This window comes from Euleptes europaea, chromosome 15 (assembly GCF_029931775.1).
Source record: "Euleptes europaea isolate rEulEur1 chromosome 15, rEulEur1.hap1, whole genome shotgun sequence".
Classification (NCBI taxonomy): domain Eukaryota; kingdom Metazoa; phylum Chordata; class Lepidosauria; order Squamata; family Sphaerodactylidae; genus Euleptes; species Euleptes europaea.
Genome location: NC_079326.1, coordinates 54,243,908 through 54,266,574, shown reverse-complemented (window position 1 = coordinate 54,266,574; position 22,667 = coordinate 54,243,908). Strand labels below are relative to the sequence as shown.

Below are 22,667 nucleotides of genomic sequence, written 5' to 3'. Positions count from 1 at the left end.
TCTGGGGCAACAGAAAACAACTCTGTGCCATCTTCTATATGACAGCCCTTCAAGTACTTGAAGATGGTTCTTGAAGGGCTGTCCTATAGAGGATGGTGCCGAGTTGTTTTTAGTACCGGAATGCTGGCTGAAATAGAACTGGATTAAATTGACATGTATATATTTACCTAAATCTGACGTAAGGCACGATCCTCAATGTAACCGGGTATTCTTCTCTAAACCGTTTCCCCTTTATTCCAAACAGTGGCCCAGACGTCCTTAATAGTGCAGAACGCGTGTGTCATTGTATGCGGCATTCTCCTGATGATGATATTCTTGTTCAAATCCGAGTTGGTGGCCTTGTATCAAGGCTGGATGCTGGTAAGTATGCCACCTGTAAGACTTGGGGTTTTCTAAAAGGCATCTGTAAGGGCTCTTGTTCTTAGGCCGTTTCCTTTGTTTTAATGGGCCTGGAAAGTCAGCCTAATGCTTTTCTGTGTTCAATGGACACTGGACTCAGTGGATGAACCAGCGTGGTGTAGTGGTTAAAAGCGGGGGTTAGGAGCAGTGGACTCTACTCTGGAGAACCGGGTTTGATTCCCCACTCCTACACATGAGTGGTGGAGGCTCATCTGGTGAACCGGGTTGCACCCTAAACGGGGATATCTTCTCCTTATTACAGGCCCCGTCCCACATGGCTTTTGCCCATGCAGGTCCCATAACCTCCCAGAGTAGAGGCTTCTAGGGAACTTTCTGCTTCCCTTTCCCACCAAAGGAAATCCAATGCCTTTTGAGAAATCTAAGGTCATTTATGCAGGGCTCTTTCACCCCTGCCGACTGCTCCGGTGCTTCGTTTTGATAACGCGTGCCTTTCCTGACCGTCAGAGGTGGCCTCGCTCTCCCCGCGCATTTCCATGCGATTTGCCCACGTTTTCTGGATTCTTGCTAAAACAGCATCCATAAAACACAGGCAAAATGTGTGGGTACGCGCGGGGAGAGCGAGGTGACCTCTGACGGTCGGGAAAGGCGCGCGTTATCAAAACGAAGCACCGAAGCAGTCGGCAAGGTGACCGCAAGGGAAACCGCCCTGGATAAATGGCCTAAGAATGCCTCCCTCAAGAGGGAAAAGTTGTTAGCTCAACGAGAGGTGAAGTTTTTTGAATACCCGGTTTTATGTCCGAACAGTGCCCTTGGCCAGGTTTGGACTAAATAATTATAGCGTATGACTGAAATTTCCATTTAAAGTGCAGGGCAGAACAATAGTTGTTGTTTTTTTACTCCTTTAATGCTTGCTTTCGTCATGCTGGAAAATGTCTTTCCGTTCCCACAGACCCTGTGCTATATCCTGGTCATCACGATCGCCAACATCGCCAATTTGGCCAGCACGGCCACCGCCATTACCATCCAGAGGGACTGGGTGGTTGTCGTGGCGGGGGACAACAGGAGCAAACTGGCAGGTGAGGCATGACCGGCTCTCGGCTGTCTCGACCCGCTTTTATCGTGCGAATTTAAACACGCTGAGATCAGCACATTTTTTCCCCTCCTGGGTTGCAGAAGTTGTTAGCCAGTAATGGTTATAAAGGGCAGATTATTTTCCCCGTCTTGCCTCTGTTCAGAGAGAGATAACAGCAACTGCTGCACAGTTTAGATTACCGGGCTGCTAGAGAGTCCTTCACTTCTTTCAGCCCTTGTTAGAATTCAACTGTTTCACCAATGAGGTTCAGCAAATATTTCTGTTTAGCTCCATGCACTTAGAAGCTACACTTTACTGCTCTAATTTTTTTTGCTCTTAAAACATCCTTTTTTTAAAAAGTGTTTTATTAATTTTTCACAAGAAGAACACATAACACACAAAAAGACTAACAGAAAAACACATACACAATACAAGCTAACATCTCATCCTAGGCTGACAAAACAATAAATCAGCGCTCATTTTTAACTGGGTGAGCACGCAAACCCTAACTACCCTCTCATTATCATGCCTGCGCTCCATTTTTCCGATGCACTATCATCAATTTTGCTATTTTTCATTTAGGAAATCCTTTCCCACAAAACGTAATGAATTATTCTTAAAGAGCCATGATTAAGTCATACTAAATTATCATATCTTCATACACTGACTTGTTTAGATTCACTAGGTTCTACTATAGTCTGTATCTATCTGTTGGTTGGACAATTTCAGTTCAGCTTAAACATAAACTAAACAGCATAAACATTGTATAACTTCCATTTCTTCTTGAACTCTTCAGAGGATCTTTTCACGTAATTTGTCGGCTTGGCCATCACCGCATAATCTGCTAGTTGATCTTTCTTGTCCTCTAGATAGAGGACAAGATCTTGACGGTGTGATGTGGGGGCTAATGGCCGTATTATTTGTACAAAACTGTTCCACAGATTGTGCAAAACTGAATTATTCAGGAGGGACTTTTGCACAGGAAATAGGGTTGCATCCAGATTTCTACAAGTCCAATCCTGTTGCACTGTCTATTGGAGGTTCTACCCTGTTGATTGTGCCAGCTTATTGTGTGTAGCCTGCCTTGACTCCCGGTGAGAAAGGAGGACTATAAATAACTTCGATAAAAAATAAACCATAAACAGTTCATGCCATCATCCTCTGAAACAAGAGGTGAGGATTATGTTGCAGTGTAGCTGGCCTTAAACCGCAGCTTAGGCATGTTTACTCAGAAGTAAGTTCTATTGTTTGCGGAAGGGCTGACTGCCAACTAAGTATGGTTAGGAATATAGCCTGCAGACATTTTCTCATCTGAAACACAAGGTCAAAACGGCACACAAACACACACTGCGCTGCAGCATGTTTATCTGCCATTTAAATGAGATGTCTTAATAGTGTTCCGCATTTTTTCATGGTATTATGATTTGCATTTCCCAAAAGCTTTAATTAAGGATAGTTTAAAAATTTACCAGGTCTGTCGCTCAGTTAAAGAAATCTTGGTCTATTGATCGTATGCATTTTAGTTGATTGACTTCTGTAAATTTGCGTGAGAAACAAGTTGCCCCAAAGCAAGATGCACACTTTGTTTTAGGTGACACAAATTTGTTCTAGTGTGTATTACCTTAGGCATTCCCTCCAGTTTCACAAAGGAGACGATGCTTCCTTTGAGCCTTTATAACTTCTTATTTAAATGCATTTATTTCACTTGTATCCTGTCTTTCTCCCCAGTGGGGATCCGACAGTGGGCTTACGACAAAATTGTTCTTCCCTCCTCTATTTCATCCTCACAACAACCCTGTGAGGTAGAATAGGCAGAGAGTTTGTTTCTGGCCCACAGTCACCCAGCAAGATTCCGTGGCAGAGTGGGGATTTGAACCTGGGTCTCCCAGATCATATTCTGACACTAACTACTACTCAGCGTATAGTATTTTTCCTTTTTTTAAAAAAAAAATTATTTTTAAATGCCACTCAATTAAACATGACACTTTATTTAATGTTTCAAAAGTTTTTCAGAAACTCAGACCTATGTGGAGAGAATGTTTGTGGGCATAATCATGTATACAGCAAGGGGGAATCTGCAAAAATTCCTGGTGGATGGGACATGCTATTTTCTTCTCTTCACCTCCTGCTGTTGAATCACTTACAGTCCTCCAGTAACCATGTGCCATTTTCAGTTTATATAGCACCCCAGAATGCAACTGAACTGTGACAGGGGTGTTTTTTTGTGTATGTGTCTTATGTGCATGCTCAGATGTTGCTATAAATGTGGGGGGAGCTATCCCCAAATTAGGTTTTTAGGTCAGATTTTTATGCAGACTTTAGGGGGTTCCTCTGGGATTGTAGAAACCCTAAATCATAGCTGTGCCAAACCTCAAATTTACCTACCCTTGCAGAGGTCTGTCCTTGGCTATTAGTGATGGGGATATTCATTTTTTACTTCCAGTTTGAAAGACTCTTTACCTCAACACTGGATCTTAAAAATAGTTTGACGTCTGTATTTTGGAACAGAATGGGCAGACAGCATGGTGTAGTGGTTAGGAGCGGCGGACTCTAATCTGGAGAACTGGGTTTGATTCCCCGCTCCTCCACATGAAGCCTGCTGGTTGACCTTGGGCTAGTCACAGTTCTCTCCGAACTCTCTCAGCCCCACCTACCTCGCAAGGTGTCTGTTGTGGGGAGGGGAAGGAAAGGTGATTGTAAGCCGCTTTTAGACTCCATAATGGTAGAGAAAAGCGGGGTGTAAAAACCAACTCTTTTTCTTCTTCTTCTGTCACTGGACTTTAGGCTGCATTTTAGATTGGCAGGCTAACGTGGTATAGTCTCATCACAGGTACCTCGTAAAAGTCTGCTCTCTCAGCCCCACCTACCTCACAGGGGGTCTGATTATAAGCCGGTTTGATTCTTCCTTAAGTGGGAGAGAAAGTCGGCATACAAAAACCAACTCTTCTCCTCCTTCTCCCACAAATCCCATCAAAGGATCGATGCACTGTGTAGTCCCCAGTAATTAGGGGGTGGCATTATGGAAGAGGGGAGGCACCAAGAATATAGGGTGGCATTGTTCTGCAATTGAAGTGTGTCATCAGATATATTCAGAGGGTGTGAGCCAGGGATTCTTTGCATGGGACGCTTGCATAAATTTCAAGGGTCTGTTCTGTGTATAGCCATTTAGAACCAAGTCAAGGGTGTAGGGCAGCATTCCGGGGATTGATTTAATTGCTGCTTAAGAATCCAGAATAACCTCGATGGGTTGATAGGTCCTAGAGATCCCGCCCTTCCTCCAAAGCATGTAGCACCTCGGGGTACTAGCCTGTGAATCTTAGCACATTTGCAATGAATGGCATTAATTTTTTTTAGAAATCCATGTGTACAGTATAAGTGAGTTTATAAATGGGGTTAGCAGGTACTAAATTATCCAGTACCCACCTTGTCTTTTCAAATGTCACCTGATAGATATGAACGCCACGATACGAAGAATCGATCAGCTGACCAATATTTTGGCCCCAATGGCTGTCGGGCAGATCATGACCTTTGGTTCGCCGGTGATTGGCTGCGGGTTCATTTCGGGCTGGAATTTGGTTTCCATGTGCATGGAATATCTGCTCCTCTGGAAAGTGTACCAGAAAACGCCCGCCTTGGCCCACAAAGCCAGCGGCAAGATCGAGGAGGCGGAATTGAAGCAATTGAACAATCAGAAAGGTATCAGTATTGCAGAGAGCGTCTTCGACCAAGTAAAAAGGACCCAGTTTCTCCCCACCCTTTACGAGTCTTCCAGCATTTATGGCACTATTTTTGCTTTAAATAATCACCATTTTCAGAGTCTGAGATCTTGTGGAGAAAATAATACTTTGCTTGTCTTTTATTAACATTAATAAACTTATTAACTGATACCCTTAAGGGGCACCCCAGTAAAATTGGTAACCTTTATTTGCACATGTTTCATGAGATCAGGATCTAAGGCCCTCAGTAGCACATAGGCATGTTTTCCACTCCCGGGTTAAAGCCAGCTGTTTTGAATCTGGGTAAAATCGAATTTCCCACTGAGCCAAAGAAAACTGGCTCTGCTGGGTTGCAAGGTCACTTTGCTCCTTGAACATTTAGTTAAACGGTACAGGAAAAGATTGGCTTAGAAATAAGTATGCCATAAATGCAATTTTTTAAGCTAAACGTGGGACAACTGAGACTTCTTTCGGTAGAGAAAAGCGGGGGTATAGAAACCAACTCTTCTTCTTCTTGTCTGCAGAGGGTGAATCGAAGCCCAACGAAGGAGTCCAGTTAATCGGGAAAGCCGTGTCCGCCTTCGAGCCGCCGCAGGAGGTCTCTTGGTGCTCTCGGATGGCGGAGCCGTTCAGCACCTTCCGGGACGGATGGGTCGCTTACTACAACCAGCCGGTGTTCCTTGCGGGCCTGGGCCTTGCATTCCTCTACATGACCGTTTTGGGCTTTGACTGCATCACCACGGGCTATGCCTACACTCAGGGACTGAGCGGCTCCACTCTCAGCCTCCTAATGGGGGCTTCAGCTATAACAGGAATCCTGGGTACCATCGCTTTCACCTGGCTGCGCCGCAGGTGCGGGCTGGTGCGCACGGGCATCATTTCCGGAATCGCCCAGTTCGCCTCTCTGGCCTTCTGCGTGATTTCAGTCTTCATGCCGGGGAGCCCGTTGGACCTGTCCGTTTCCCCTTTTGCGGACATTAGCGCCAGACTGTTCGAAAGCAGCCCCCTGCCCACGATGGAGCCCGAAGCTGTGATACCCGAAATGCCCTTTACAACCATCATGCCTGTCTTGGCGAACGGGTCTGCTTCTGTCAACGGGACGGATCCGGGGATGACTCCCGACTCTGTGCCTCTTCTCTCTGTTAGCCTCCTGTTTGCGGGAGTCATCGCCGCTAGAATTGGTAAGTCCACAGAATCATAGAATCGTAGAGTTGGAAGGGACCACCAGGGTCATCTAGTCCAACCCCCTGCACAATGCAGGAAATTCACAACTACCTCCCCCCACACCCCCAGTGACCCTTACTCCATGCCCAGAAGATGGCAAAACAAACGAACAAACAGGATCCCCGGCCAATCTAGCTTGGAGGAGAATTGCTTCCTGACCCCAAAGTGGCGATCGGCATTATCCCGGGCATGCAAGAACCGACCAAACACCGACACAACCCTTCCTGCCCTCCTTCTCACGATCTGCCTAAGTTCACAGAATCAGCATTGCTGACAGGTGGCCATCTAGCCTCCGCTTAAAAATCTCCAAGGAAGGACAGCCCGCCATCTCCTTCCCTTGGAGGTTTTTAAGCAGAGGCTGGATGGCCATCTGTCAGCAATGTGGATTCTGTGAAGTTGACATCCCTGGCTGCACAGCTGTTATTCTGTTGCACTAAAGAAAAATCGATGCCCCAGCACAGGATATAGAGTTCAGGTTCTCTCCCCCTTAGGTTGCCTTCCTACCTCTGGTGTTCAGAGGTCTTCTGCCTCTGGGCATAGAGGTTCCCTTTAGGCTTTTTATGCAAGGTTATCTCCCTCGGGGTCATGCATAAACAGCCATGCATAAAAGGCCTTAGTCCAACATAAGGCCAGGGGGCCGGATCTGGCCCCTTGAGAGCTCTTATCCGGCCCGCGAGCCAGCTGAGGAAGCCACCCCCCTCCCAGTCCTGATCTGGGCTGGCGAGGCATGGCCTCGCCCGACCAAGTGACGTTTATGTCAGATCCGGCCCTCGTAACAAACGAGTTCGACACCCCTGCCTTAGTCATTTTGGCCAGTAGCCATTGAGAACGAGCATGGTGTAGTGGTTAAAGAGAGGCTGGCTTTAATCTGGTGAACCCGGTTCAATTCCCCACTCCTCCACGCGAAGCCTGCTGGGTGACTTTGGGTCAGTCACAGTTCTCTCAGAACTCTCTCAGCCCCACCTACCTCAAGTGTCTGGTGGGTGGGTGGGTAGGGAACACAATTGTAAGCCACTTTGAGACTCCTTAAAGGTAGGGAAAAGCAGGGTATAAAAACCAATTATTCTTGTCCTCCATGAATCTGTCTAATCCCCCTTTTCAAGATGTCTATGCCATTGCTACATCCATTCTCTGCATAGGTGGCTTTAAGAGAGGATTCGATGGATTATTTTGCTTAAACCAGTTATTAATTGCCTCCGATATGTTCTGGTTCTTGACTACTCCGATCTGGCTGCGGACTTGTTTACCCAGAAACGGCTTGCTCATGTTCCACGAGCGCAGAGTGTTGCACAATATGGGAAGCAAAAAATAGCAGCCATGGGAGCGATGCTGCTTCAGCGATATTATCTTGACATTTGGTCTGGAAGGCCTGTTTACAGTGAGGCAGGACTGTTTATCACTGCGGAGCCCTTGCCAAGAAAGTGATGATCCAGGCAGTGTTTTGGAAATGTTGTTTTCCTTTTAAAAAAGAAACCCAACCGTTTCGACAGTTCACATCCCTTCTTAACAATTACCCAGCAAATAGACTCAACAGGCGATATACCAGCGTGGTGTAGTGGTTAAGAGCGATGGTTTGGAGCAGAGGAGTCTGATCTGGAGAACCGGGTTTGATTCCCCACTCCTCCTCCCCATGAGCAGCAGAGGCTAATCTGGGGAACTGGGTTGGTTTCCCCACTCCTACACATGAAGCCAGCTTGGTGACCTTGGGATAGTCACAGCTCTCTCAGCCCCACCTATCTCACAAGGTGTCTGTTGGGGGGAGGGGAGGGGAAGGTGATTGTAAGCTGGTTTGATTCTCAAGTGGTCGAGAAAGTCGGCGTATAAAAACCAACTCTTCTTCTACCTGTTTTTAGCAGGTGGATAAGTTGATATAGTTGACTTAGAAGAAACAATTTCAAGTAAAGGGGAAAAAACTTCCGTCCTGGTTAGTTTAACTACGACAGGTTTCCCTGTTTTGTTGCAGAAATTGGGAGGTGGCTCTTTGTCAGATCAGAAAAAAACTTCTCCCTTTAGCTTTAAGAGATCAGTCCGCATTTAACAGTGAACAAGGAATGTGTTCTGCCTTTTCCTGCGGCAGTCTGTTTTTGGTGGTGATGGTGGTGGAAACTGCCATCAAGTCACAGCTGACTTGAACACATGAAGCTGCCTTAAACTGAACCAGACCCTCGGTCCATCAAAGTCAGTATTGTCTACTCAGATAGGCAGTGGGTCTCCAGGGTCTCAGGCAGGGGTCTTTCACATCACCTACTTACCTAGCCCCTTTAACTGGAGATGCTGGGGATTGAAACTGGGACCTTCTGCATGCCAAGCAGATGCTGTACCACTGAGCCACAGCCCCTCCACGAGGGTTTTCAAGCCAAGAGACTAACAGACGTGGTTTGCCATTGCCTGCCTCTGCATAGCAACCCTGGCTTTCCTTGGTGGTCTCCCATCCAAGTATTAACCAGGGCCAACCCTGCTTAGCTTCTGAGATCAGATGAGATCGGGCTAGCCTGGCCCATCCAGGCCAGGGCTAGTCTGTTTTTTATGAAGCAGGAATTCAATTGCTTCTCTTCCTGTCTGTCCTCACAGGCCTGTGGTCCTTCGATCTGACCGTCACGCAGCTGCTCCAGGAAAACGTGATAGAGTCCGAAAGAGGGATCATCAACGGTGTCCAGAACTCCATGAATTATCTTCTGGACCTGCTGCATTTCATCATGGTCATCCTAGCCCCCAACCCGGAAGCTTTCGGATTGCTGGTTCTTATTTCGGTCTCCTTTGTCGCCATGGGACACATCATGTACTTCCGCTTTGCTCAGAAAACTCTGGGGAGTAGCGTCTTCCGGTGCTGTTCCCGTGAGCCAAAGGCAGGCGCCGACGACCCGTCTTCTCCTTCTGATGCTTCTGTCGCCTAGAGCGCGTCTGTTCTTGCCCGCTCTTGTTTTCACAATCCGTGTCAAATGGCGTTCTGTGTTATGGTCCGAGGCGACTGGCTCTCCTCAAGAGTAGGGGTGCGCAGTCTCGCAACCAATCCTGCCTCCACACACCCCCACCCATTACCGTTTGCCCTTGGCCGGTTGTCCAAGTATGGCCGTTTTCCAGGGAGCTTATTTATTCGCAGGGAGATTTCAGGAAGAGCTTAAAAATTAACTACCAATTAAAATGAGATGAGGAAGAAGGAACTCCTTCTGAATTCTCTTAAATCCTAGCAATCGTGTTTGGGGTGGGGGGTGGGTAGGAAGATAAAGACCAAGGTATTGCGTTATGTGTAATATGACCAGGGTTTGTTTTTCCCTATGTAACATAGATGAACTATGTTTTGCCTCTGAAAGAAAAGGGATTGCTGATAAGCATGACCAAGACGTTACACAAATGGAATGAAAAGGTTATGTGCTTTATAAATGGCTAAAGCTCTGACATGTGCCTGGGGGGGAAATACAGGAAGCCTTTTCTGTTCTGTTTAACTTTGGAGAAGCATCTTTCGTTGCTTGAATAAGAAATAGTGCACAATATCATGCGTATTCATGTAGCACTTTTTAGGAACTGAGAATATAGCAGAAGCTAAACGTGTATCATAGCATTGTTAAGCATAGTGCTTTTTTTCTGTAGGAGCACCGTATTTACTATACTTTGGATTTCATAGTGTTAAGAACCAGATAATTTGAATTCAGGGCATGAGGATATAGGACACAGAGACAGAACTGGAGTTCTAAGGAAGCCTTTTTTTCCTTCCAAAATACAAACAGGTACTAAAAATATCAAACCACTTACTTCAGGGTAACCCCACTAATGTTGCAAAGGGCGTCCAGAACTATTTGAGGATTGCAGCGGAGGTATATAGTCCGTTGGTACCTTCTCTGCACAGGCCTTTTTGAAACAAATAGAATTCATTCCAAGAGCATGTTCATTTCGGTTGGGTCACATTTCTGAACGGATTGTACCCGTTCTCTTTTTCTGTGTTGTTTTTTTAAAAGCGATTAAGATTTTGAGAAACCCGAGAGGCGAACGTAGCACGTTAGCACACGATAATCCAAATGTAATGAAATGCAAAAAGAAGAAGAAATAGCTGCCCCCCCCCGACTGAATAGGGGGTTGGCACCTTTGCCTTTGACAATGCAAAAAGTGTAAGCCGATTGCACCTATGGCCTTTTCGGTGGCGTGCTTGCACGTTAGGAGCACCGCTTACACGTCCTTGGATGCTGGGGGCATACCCCCACCCACCCCGTGACCCCCCTCTTCAGCAAGCACAGATTGTATTGTCAACAGAACCTTTTTACAGTGCCCTTGCTGGGTTGGGGCACGCACGGACAACTTTACCTGTTTTACAAAGCCGATGTGTCTTACATGTTTCTCTTTTGTAAAAAAAAAAAAAGGAAAATCTTTTACATCTTTGAAGTAGAAGTTGTATTTTAATTTCTTTTTTTAAAGAACAAGCTTGTTACTGCATGATCCTGTAAAAGCAACCTTGAAGATCTGTGGTGATTGAGAACGCCGTGTGTGTGTTTTGAATGCTTCTGGAGTCCTTTCGCAGCGTACAGACATGGGTACCGTGCTTTTACATTAACCATGTATGCACTTTTGTGGAATTTGCAGTAACATTGCTATGAGCACTTTGCTTTCTAGTGTAGCCGGGCCCTCTTTACTGTTCTCTGGAAGTTTTTCTAAAGTGTAAAAGTGATTTTTAAACCGCTGTTGGGAAATATTTGTAAAATATTTGTTTGCATAAATATGAACTATTTTTCACATTTTGCTTTTCCTGTGTTTTTTCTCCCCCTTCCCCATACCAACATACAAACTGATGCTAACAAATACCCCCAAGGGGCGTTTCAGAGGCAGGGCTTACGGTTGATTTTTTTTTCCCTCCCAGAGCAATAAAAATCGACTCTTAACTTTATACAGAGTTAAAAGCAACAACAGCAACACCGTTATTGGCATATGTTCGCAATAAGTACAAAGACTACCGAGTGCAAAACTATGACTAAACAAAGTCAAAATTTAAATTCTCAGAGCCTCCTAGCCAGTTGCAAAAATTTTGCTGCCCTGTCTATCATGTCGGGATTTTGTCTGGAAAGAAATAGTTGTACCTTGCACCTGTCCGAAGCTCCATTACAATTAACTAAGAGTGGGTTAAGGAGTTTAGCTCTAATGTCAGCATAAAAAGAGCAATATAGGAAAAACAGGCTGTAATGATTCCAAACATCTCAGTCTGCAAGGAGAAAGTCTATTTATGTCACATAGTACTTGAAGGACTGTCACATAGAGGAGGGTGCCGAGTTGTTTTCTGTTGCCCCAGAAGGTCGGACCAGAATCAGCATTGCTGACAGATGGCCATCTAACCTCTTCTTAAAAACCTCCAGGGAAGGAGAGCTCACCCCCTCCCGAGGAAGCCTGTTCCACTGAGGAACCGCTCTGTTAGAAAATTCTTCCTAATGTCTAGACGGAAACTCTTTTGATTTAATTTCAACCCATTGATTCTATAACCTTAAGTAGATGATGAGAGGGAACGCATCTTGGTCATCTTCTGGGCATGTAGTGGGGGGGGGCCTGGGGGTGTGGGGGAGGAGGTAGTTGTAAATTTCCTGCATTGTGCAGGGGGTTGGACTAGATGACCCTGGAGGTCCCTTCCAACGCTATGATTCTATGGGGTTTTCTGAAACTCCCCTAATAGCACAGCTGAAGAAGAATTAATAGCAAGAAACTTCCATAATGGAAGTGGCCCTAGAAAGATTTAGGCCATTTATGCAGGGTCAGTTTTGATGCTCGCTCAAAGCTCTTCTTTTAAAGGCGACCTTTAAAATGCCTATTCACAGTCCCGATGCAAAAGGAGAAATTACACCACCCCCACTCGCCTGCTCCAGATTAGAGCCCACTGCTCTTAAGCACTACACTATGCTGGCTCTCAGGTTCTCTTGTATTCCAGGTTCTCTTGTGGAACGCCAGGCACAATTCAGAAGGTCCCAGCCCAGCACTAACCAGAACCGGGCCAGATATAGCAAAACAACCTTCTAACCTTACTTTGGGACAGAAATCGGCTTCCGAAACAGCTGCAGATGCCTTGTGGGTTTGCAGCTCCATGCCTCAGGAGAACAGTTTAACTCTTGCACATGTCAAAGAGTGAGGGGGGGGGGAACCATACAGTTGTGTTTACCCAAAAGTCTTGCAAAGGGTGAGGACAAAGAGCATGCTGTCCCGTTAACGGATTTATCCAAATACTTAAAACTGTCCAAGTCAATATTTCTTCCTAGTTAAACTTTTCCTTTTTGGCCTTTTGCAAGACAAAGAGTACACAACAAAGAACACAGAGCAATCTGACTCCAGATACATATAAGAAAATCGGTGCCCACAGAGATACGCGTTAACTTGGAACTTAAATGATAAAGGAGTTAAAGGTAGCGATTGGGCTGAAATCTAAGAGAAGCATATGGATCGGGACCATCCCATAAAATGTAATGGTAGTGTCACTGTAGGATTACGAGGTCCCCCCAATCGCTGATGGTGGATGAAGGGGTAGGGTTGCCATATCCAGCTTGGAAAACTGGATATTTGGGGAGGACGGAGACCTCAGTGCAGTACAATGATATAGAGTACATCTTCCAGAGCGACCATGTTCTCCAGGTGAATTGATCTCTGTCGGCTGGAGATAAGTTGTAAGTCAGGTTGCCCCCCCCCCAGCTACTGGAGGGGGATTAGGGTTGCCAGGTCCAATTGCCAAAGCGGCCATTTTCTCCAGGGGAACTGATATCTGTCGGCTGGAGATCTCCAGCTAGTACCTGGAGGTTGGCAACCCTAATTTGGGAAGAGCAGGGGACGGACCTCAGAAGTGTATAATGCCGTAGTATCTACCCTCCAAAGCAGCCATTTTATCCCGGGTAACTAGGGTTTCCAGGTCCTTCTAGAGGGCGGGGTTTGGGGAGGGACTTCATTGTCATAGAGTCCAATGACCAAAGCAGCCATTTTATCCAGGGGAACTGATCTCTATCGGCTGGAGATCAGTTGTAACAGCAGGAGATCTCCAGCTAGTACCTGGAGGTTGGCACCCCTAGGAATCTTTTTCAAAAGTTAGATATTAGCAAACGGGCTGTTCTCCAATACAAAAACCATCTAGTTACAGCTTTGACAGGTGTAAGGAAACTTATTTCTGTGTCGTAAAGCTGGAGCAATAGATGCAATACAGTTTGGAAGACAATCTTATTTTTTTTAGGGAAGAAAAAAAAACCCCAACAGCCAATTTTTCCCCAGATGTTAATTCAGGTTAGTGGGGAAGCGGGGGGGGGGGAGAGAAATACAGTTAAGCAAGCAAAGATGACACTTATACGGAGCCATAAATCTATGAAGGGACTATGCAAAAGCAAACCGTTGTTCTGCGATTATTGCTCATGGGTCTGAAAACCTACATATGTTACCTGCACTGTTAACTAACCCAAACCAGGGAACACAGGAAAATGCTGAACAAATTCATAAAAGAAGGGCAGTGGGGTCAAACACTGTGATCTCATGTAGCTATCCTTAAGGATGACAATGAGCTTAACTGTGCCTACACCTGGGTTGCAGCGGGATGAAAAGATATTGTAGTACAAGTACAATATTCCTAACACCCCACAACTCAGCACATTCCTTGGATAGAAGTCCCATATAACTAGAGGTAAGCAAGAAGAAGAAGAAGAAGAAGAAGAAGAGTGGATTTTCATATGTCGATTTTCTCTACCATTTTAAGGAGAATCAAACTGGCTCACAATCTCCGTCCCTTCCTCTCCCAACAACAGACACCTTGTGAGGTCGGTGGGGCTGAGAGAGTTCGGGGACTAGCCCAAGGACCCTGTTATCAGAGTTCCCAAGATGCCCACAGGTTCAAAAACTCAGTTACCCCTGACTTACAGGGTTGTTTGGAACCTCATATCCCTTCCTTCTATACACCCACAGGCAGAATACTTGGGGGGGAAAGAGACGTGGTTTTCAAGTATCGACTGAAAACTTTACTTTTCAAAATTCGATTGCAGCTTGATAGTCTGCCAACACCTGAGATGTTTGTTCAGCTGTTGCCTGGCAGAATCCAGCCAGAGTTACTGCTTGTACATAAAACGCTCCCCGGTCACGTCACCTGCTGAAGTCTAAAGTAGCGGCCAGAGACGAGTATCGATGTTTTGGTGAAATTTTGACCAAAGATTGCACAACGCTGAAAACCAGTCGGGTTTTATTTCGTTTTTTAAATCTAGAGTTGTTTTAGAGCGGTGATTCTGTCATCCTAGGGAACCTTAGAAATCTGGAAACTTTAGTGGTCTTCAGTTTCATCAGTAGGGTTGCCAGGTCCCTCTTCATCACTGGCAGGAGGTTTTTGGGGCAGAACCTGAGGAGGGCAGGGTTTGGGGAGGGGAGGGACTTCAATGCCATAGAGTCCAGTTGCCAAAGTGGCCATTTTCTCCAGGGGCACTTATCTCTGTCGGCTGGAAATCAGTTGCAATAGCAGGAGTTCTCCAGCTAGTACCTGAAGGTTGGTAACTGTCAGCTAAGGCTTCCTGGCTTTCTGCCTCTGCCCATCCCTCCCCCGGCATCTACACTTCAATGGAGATCTGCCTGGCTAATCGTTAGTGTGTTACCAGGCCCCGCGGAACAATGCCTGGGAGCCCTGGCAATCACCTAGCTATGTCACGCATTAGTTTCATGTATGGTTTTGCCAGTGAGTAGTTACCGGCTGTTACCTTCTGTATTGTTTCCTTATACCTAAGCCATCAAGACAACTCTGCCTCAACTCGTCCCTTTTGTATTATGTCCTGAAACTAATCAATCCTATTGTATGTACCCTTTAAATGTACTGGTGTTTCCCCATGTCTGCATTCTAGCCTTATGTCTCAATGGACCTACTGAACTCGCTGGCTTTAAAACTTTTTAATTCGCGATTATGTCTGGAGTAAAGTTCCTTATGAGAGAAATGCAACGAGGTGCTGGCTAGTCATCAATAATGGTGGCGTTTTACAGGGTTGCCAGCTTCCTGCTACTAGCGGGAGATCTCCTGCACTAAGCTCTGGTTGCCTGCCACCGCTCAGCTGGGCGGTGGGAGGAAATTCACTGAGGGAAGGGGGAGCTCAATCAGCATCTCCAACATGATAAGGTAGCTTTTGGAATTACCCAGAAGTGACATCCTCATGCCAGGTGACTCTCTAGCGTTTGCATAGAATTGGGTGGTTAAACTATGCTTGAGTGTCATACACACACACTTGGTTCAATGACATTACTTCTTGGTCGTGCTGGCAGGGATGTCAACGCACCAGGGACACCAATCCCACCCTAGGCCCTCACCTGGATGGCCCAGGCTAGCCTGACCTTGTAGGATCTCGGAAGCTAAGAATGGTTGGTCCTGGTTAGTATTTGGATGGGAGGCCACCAAGGAAGTCGAGGGTTGCTATACAGAGGCAAGCAATGGCAGACCACCTTCCAACATCTCTTGACTTGAAAACCTGATGGGATCATCATAAGTCTTGCTGGAAGTGATGTCATCATTCCATGGACACCAATTGATCTCCCAAAAACAACGTCCCCACCTCCACCATCTGTTGCTGGTTGGCAGGCCCTCCCCAAACCCCGCCTTCCCCAAGCTCTACCCCCAAATCTCCAGGAATTTCCCAAACCAGAGTTGGTAACCCTAAGAGGAACTGATCTGTGTAGTCTAGAGACAAGTTGTAATTCTGGGAGATCTCCAGGTCCCACCTGGAGTTTGGCTACCTTAATAGGAAGGACTTTCGAAACGAGCTTATTTTTAAGACCTCCCTTTCTGAAGAAGACTCTCAGGAAAGTCTCCCCAAAGGTAATAAGTTTTCATCATTTTATTCTCAGTTTCATTATTGTAGTGTTTCTCCTCAGTTCTGAGAACTGTAGAGTCTAAAGGTCCACGCCATACGGGTGGTGTCAAATTTATCATTTAGAAGCATTTCCTTATATTGAACAGTGTTAGGGAACTGGTACTTTGAGGACTGGACCTAAGTTAACATGACAGTTCTAGAACAAGGATCGAAGCTTGCTGCACCAGACGTTCATATTAAAATTGTTTTACGCCAGTAAAGGAAAACAGAAACAAAGCTGAAAATTCAACGCAAGCCAAGCTTCCAAAATTACAGACAAAAGAGAAATTAAAAAATAGCCAAATACTGAACTTGCTACGTAGCAAAACTGCAAAATTGCTGTAAGCAGTTTTCTCTTTCCTGCGGTTAATAATTAAAATAAAATACACTGGTCTTTTTCTTTTTTGCTACTTGTCAAACTCGTTTAACTCCAATATGACTCAGCAATTCATGACTTGGCAGTTTCCTAGTCAGCCAAAGCTCGAAGACTAGCTTCCCGTTGTCGTGATTTATTGCTGCATAATCACTGGCACAATTTGCCCCCTTTATCTTATCTATGCTCACCTTACATGACTACTGTTCTTCATGACATAAGGACAGAAGAAATATTTTATGGACAGGAACGACTGCGCTGGATAGGGTTTAGGGTTGCCAACCCCCAGGTACCAGCTGGAGATCTCCGGCTATGACAACTGACCTCCAGCCGATAGAGATCAGTTCACCTGGAGAAAATGCCCGCTTGGGCAATTGGACTCTATGGCATTGAAGTCCCTCCCCTCCCCAAACCCCACCCTCCTCAGGCTCCACCCCCAAAACCTCCCGCCAGTGGTAAAGAGGGACCTGGCAGCCCTAATAGGGTTGCCAGTTCTGGATGGGGAAATACCTGGAGATTTTGTGGGTGGAGCCTGGGGAGGGTGGGGCTTGGAGAGGGGAGGGACTTCAGCATGATACAATGCTTTACAGTCCACCTTCCAAAGCAGCCATTTTCTCCAAGGGAACTGATCTCTATTGCCTAGAGATCAACTGAAATAGCAGATCTGCAGGCCCCACCTGGAGGTTGGCAACCCTAATTGGCTGAGACCCGTCAGCGGCAACGTTGGTTGGTGTCAGCTCACCAATTGCCTCCTCCTGCATCACTGCCAGTTTTGGGGAAAAGGTAGTGAACCAATACCTGCTGTTAGAGCCTCTGAGCAGAGTGGCATATGGGTACTCCCAATGCGCCGGTCCATTTGTCTGCATTTCCAAGGAAAAGGTATTTCTGCTGAGCAAGGTTCTGCTCCAGGTTCCTGGGGCTAGGAACACATGAACACATGAAGCTGCCTTCTACTGAATCAGACCCTTGGTCCATCAAAGTCAGTATGGTCTACTCAGACCAGCAGCGGCTCTCCAGGGTTTCAGGCAGAGGTCTTTCACATCACCTACTCACCCAGTCCCTTTAACTGGAGATAATGGGGACTGAACCTGGGACCTTCTGCATGCCAAGCAGAGGCTCTACCACTGAGCCACAGCCCCTCCCAAAGAAGGAAGAAGCATCAAACAAACCATGATAGTTCAGGTAAGACACACTGTGGGTTATGGAGGTAGGTTCCCATCCTTTGGGAGGAACAGGGGTTCATAGGGTCTGCACTTGTAAATGAAAGCAAGCAAGGGGGACTTGGAACATGGTTACAGGAGTGAAATTAAAAGTATCATGAAGTCATATGACAGACATTTCAGCACTTTATAGAAGCTTCCTTTTTCATAATGCAGCAAATTCCACATACTTGCATCAGCTGACAGATGCCGGTCACTTATTCCGTTGTCCTGGAGGAGAACAGCCATTTTCTCCAGGGGAACTCAGTTGTAATAAGGGTTTCCAGCTTCGGATTGGGAAAGACCTGGGGATTTTCGGGGTGGAGCCCAAGGAAGGCGTGTTTTGGGGAGGGGAGGGACTTCAATGGGGTATAATGCCATAGAACCCCCCTGCCAAAGTGGCCATTTTCTCCAAGTGAACTCATCTATGTCACCTGAAGAACAGTTGTAATCCCAGGAGATCTCCAGCCACCACCTGGAGGTTGGCAACCCAGATTTCCAGGCCCAGATTTCCAGGCCCCACTGGGAGGGTGGTCACCCTGGTTGCTTGCTAATGCTGTTAACAGAGGGCAACGGCAGAAAACTTTCTTTTAACAGTTGCAAAACATACAAACATATAAATATACACATCAAATTCTTACATTATAATGGAATTTACTCTATAACTTCTATTCTATTATACCTTCTTTGAATATTACAATTGCATATTAGATGGCATATTTCTTACTTACTTAAATGTTAACATTCTATTATTTTTTATCAGTTAACACCAGTATACTCCAGAAATACTTTCCATTTTTCATAAAAATCAGAGGTTGATCTATTATTCACTAAAGACGTTAACCTAGCCATAGCTGCATATTCTGCAACCTTATTTGTCCATTCAGTTACATCTGGGTAGTCTTCCTTTTCCACTTTCTTGCAAATTCCACGGCAGAAAACTGTTTTAAACTGAATGTATGTTCTGACAAATGAAGGCTTTCAAGATTCATTTTACAGATTCAAGGAATACCAAAACAAAAAAAACACACCTAATTTAAACGTAGCTTTGGAAAACAGCCTATGGTTGTTAAGTGGGTTTAGGTTTGTAATGGAGATGTTCCCAAAAGTGTCTTTTAGAAGATGGGGAATATTTTCCTCGAATGAGTAACTGCTTCTTTGTCAATAGCAGCAGCAATTACACCAAGAACACTGCCAGTCTAGAGACAGCACGGAGCAATCTGGGTGCTACTGCTCACACAAATCCTTGAGCAATTGTCTGCACAACAGATGGTTGGTGGTGCTGCCCACTAAAATCCAGAAGGAAACATATTTTAATTAAATAATTAAAATAGTCATTAGCAAACGAACAAATAAGTTTGCTTCAGTTCCAGCTAATGGTGTATTTGGCATATATGGTTAATAACTTTGTGATATGGTTAATAACTTTGTGATATGGGCAACATATCAGTGCATGTTCGATGGTTTCAATGTCCCCTGTCCCACATGGACATAACCTCTCTGATCTAGGGACCTTATATTTCCCTTCTGGGAGTGCTTTGATTATGGGATCCTTCATGGCGGGGGGAGGGTTGGGGTCACTGGGGATGTGGTGGGGAGGTAGCTGTTAATTTCCTGCATTGTGCAGGGGGTTGGACTAGATGACCCTGGTGGTCCCTTCCAACTCTATGATTCTATGATTCTATGAAAACAGCCGATGGTAGGGCCTGGCATCTGGCAAGGGTAAAGCCCTTCCTATAATTAATAGACTCAAGATGATAAAAATAAGCTACAGAATTTGCTTTTGTTATACGAAGCAACTAGATTTTATTGCCTTGATAAGAAATCTGCAACAGGAAAAAATGTATGAAGGCCCCTGAGAAATTTTGGTGTTGAAATTATCTCAAGATTCCTGCAGATTCCACCTGACCCCCCCTACCCCATTAAACCCAAATTCTATTTTGGGTGCAAATCAGAGGTAACCATGATTTGCCCTCTTCTTTGCCCTCTTCTTCCTTGAGAGAAAGGCACACCACCTCCTGGAGCAGTCCTACTCAGGTCTACTCAAAAGTAAGTACCCTTGTATTCACTGAGGCTTACTGTCAGGAAAGCGTTTTTAAGACTGCAGTTTTAAGACTCCAGAATTAGCTAATCTTACAGGGTATTTTTAAAATTTATGCAATTCCTATGAATGTTCCACTGAAACAAGAGTGTCCATATTGACCCCAAATTTCCATTTTGGTAAAATGTGGGAAAGACTCTAATGTCTGAAAAACTAGCCTTTTCATTGAATGCCTTCTCCACACAGGCACTGAGGTTCTGAGATATCACTCACGTTTGCTTTATCAAAGTCTGACGCAAACTGTATACTCTTTCCAGCTTCACATGCAGGCAATACATATCGATGCATGAAAAATACTTGATAAGGAAAGTGCTAGGAACCGGAAAGCACCGTTAGGAAGAAATATATTATGTTTTGCATTCAGATGTAACGGTCAGTCAGCCACCGATCCATCACTAGAATAGCTGACCTGTTGTCTCCGTAGCAAAGGGCTTCACCGTGCCTGTAGGAAGAAATTAAGAGTGAATAAAATATATATTGCGTGTAATAGTAACGCACAAATAATCTGTCAAGAAGAACAGAATATGGCAGAAAGTTACCGTGAGGAAACTGGGTGTGAAAGTTGGACAATGAAGAAAGCTTCTAAGGGTCTTTTATGCCCGGCTGTTTCCCTCGCGGTCCCCCTTCCGACTATTTCGGGGCTTTGGTTTGATTATGTTTGCATTTTCCAACCGTCAAAGGCCGCCTCATTCTCCTCACATGTTTCCCCCGTGTTTTCTGGATGCTGTTTAGCATCCAGAAAACGTGGACAAAACACGCGGGGACACCCTCTCCGCCTAACCTACCTCACAAGGTTGTTGTGGGGATAAAACGGAGGAGAGGAGAACGACATAAGCCCGTTTGGATTCCTACTGGGGAGAAAGGCAGGGTATAAATAAAGTAAGTAAATAAATAAAAATAAAATGAATATCATATGCTACCTAAGATGCTTTGTCTAAACTTGGGGACCTTCTGCATACAAAACGTGAGCTCTGTCACTAATAGGGTTGCCAGTTCCATCTTTGCCACTGGTGGGAGGTTTTTGGGGTGGAGCCTGAGGAGGGCGGGGTTTGGGGAGGGGCTTCAATGCCATAGAGTCCAACTGAACGCCAGTATTACAGGGTTTACGGTAGACTCTATTAGGAACGCGGCTTGAGTGATCTCTTATCTTCAGCTGTGATTACGGGTTGGCTTTAAACAAGCTAAGCTGTTGCCTACACTTGGGAGTATCCAGTTCCTACGGGAACTGGTGAACTGACTTCATGATGATATATAGAATTTAATTAAGCTTGGATACTTGATTGGAAATGGGGCTGAAGAAATATTCTTGAAACGGCCGTCCCCCACCCATCATGCTTAATGAAGACTTTGTTATCATTTATACATGTACCTGATGGACTTTTAAAATACTTTTCTATATACTAAGAAGATTCGACTATTTATAGACTGTACTAGTCATAGACTGCATCAAACACGTTTTGTATATTTTGTATATATTGTTTATTGTCACTTGTTGTAGTCCATTGTACTTGTTGAAATGTTTTGAAACACAATATACATATTTTGTATTATTGTACTGATTTCTTCCCGTGCCAGTTTCCAAACCTGACGGTATTAGCACGGAGGTGCTCTTTTCTTGTTTTACTACCTGGAGGTTGGCAGCCCTAACTATGTCTTGGTGCTTCTGCCGGCAACGTTAAAAATGCCTTCTTTCTTTTTGTATCCGCTTCATTGTGTCGGCCTTCCTTAAGTCAAAAGAGCATGCCAGGACGCTTTAGCTACGAGAAGCTTCCTAACAGGCATATGCAGCTAGGTGACATTGAGAATGACTTCTGGAGCTAAGCAGAAAGACGTTTGCCAGAGACATTTCATGGAGGATGTGTGAGACAAAGGACAATTTCCCAGAGTTCGGCTTTCGGGGGATGCAGCATTGAGCCTGCAAGAAGAAAACAGCCATTTTCAAAGAGGCGTAGACTCACACCAGCTAGGTATTGAAACTCAGCCTGTTTGGATAGCATCCAAGGATACCATTTCAGGATTCTGTGTGTGCGCGCGTGGGTGGACTCACAGATATTTCAGGAAGGAAGAAACTGTAAAGGAAGTTTCAGAGCTCTGCTCTGGGATATGTGTTTAAACTGCAAATCAGCGGTGCATTTCACGAGCATTTCTGCTGAGCTTTCAAAGAATATCTCTTGCGGCTGACAACCAGCTGGAGCCGGGTTTCCAGCCTCCAGGTGGTGGCTGGAGATCTCCTGACTTGACAAGTGATCTCCAGGTAGGGTTGCCAACTTCCAGGTGGTGGCTGGAGATCTCCTGCTATTACAACTGATCTCCAGCCGATAGAGATCAGCTCACCTGGAGCCAATGGCTGCTTTGGCAATTGGACTCTATGGCATCACAACCCTGCTGAGCTCCTCCCCTCCCCTCTGTTAGCCAAATTGCTTGGTTATGAATATTTGTATGGGGGGATTAGCAATTCAATAACCAGCAGAGGGCATAACCCCAGGATCTAACCTGTGTCTACGGGAGTCCGTTCCGAGGTTCAAAGGATAAGGCGGAAGCAACGGTTTCTTTTAGAAAGCTTACTTAGTAATATGTGCACAAGCAATCCAATAACATGTACACAACACACAGTCAGAGCCTAGGAAATAAAGGTAGTAGAATAGAGACGTTTGCCAATATGGCAGTTTCCCTTTGCAGAGGGGCAATACTACACCTGATCCAGAAGTGGACGTCCGGGGTTCTGTGCAGCTAGAATACAAGAAAAGCAGGGACAAGGGATTTTCGGGGCTCGGCCAGCGAGACGGGAGGGTATCGTGGTTGGGCTGCGC

At 45.4% G+C, this 22,667-nt stretch overlaps 1 protein-coding gene across 1 annotated transcript in view; it reads left to right on the top strand.

The window, feature by feature from the left end:
- The window catches only part of SLC40A1 (solute carrier family 40 member 1), a 39,724-nt gene that overhangs the window by 9,864 nt on the left and 7,193 nt on the right, over positions 1-22,667 (top strand). Inside the window, 5 exon segments of the mRNA XM_056861228.1 lie at positions 245-360; positions 1,310-1,436; positions 4,883-5,128; positions 5,673-6,329; positions 8,944-9,267. Of these exon segments, the coding sequence (XP_056717206.1) occupies positions 245-360; positions 1,310-1,436; positions 4,883-5,128; positions 5,673-6,329; positions 8,944-9,267 (1,470 nt within the window).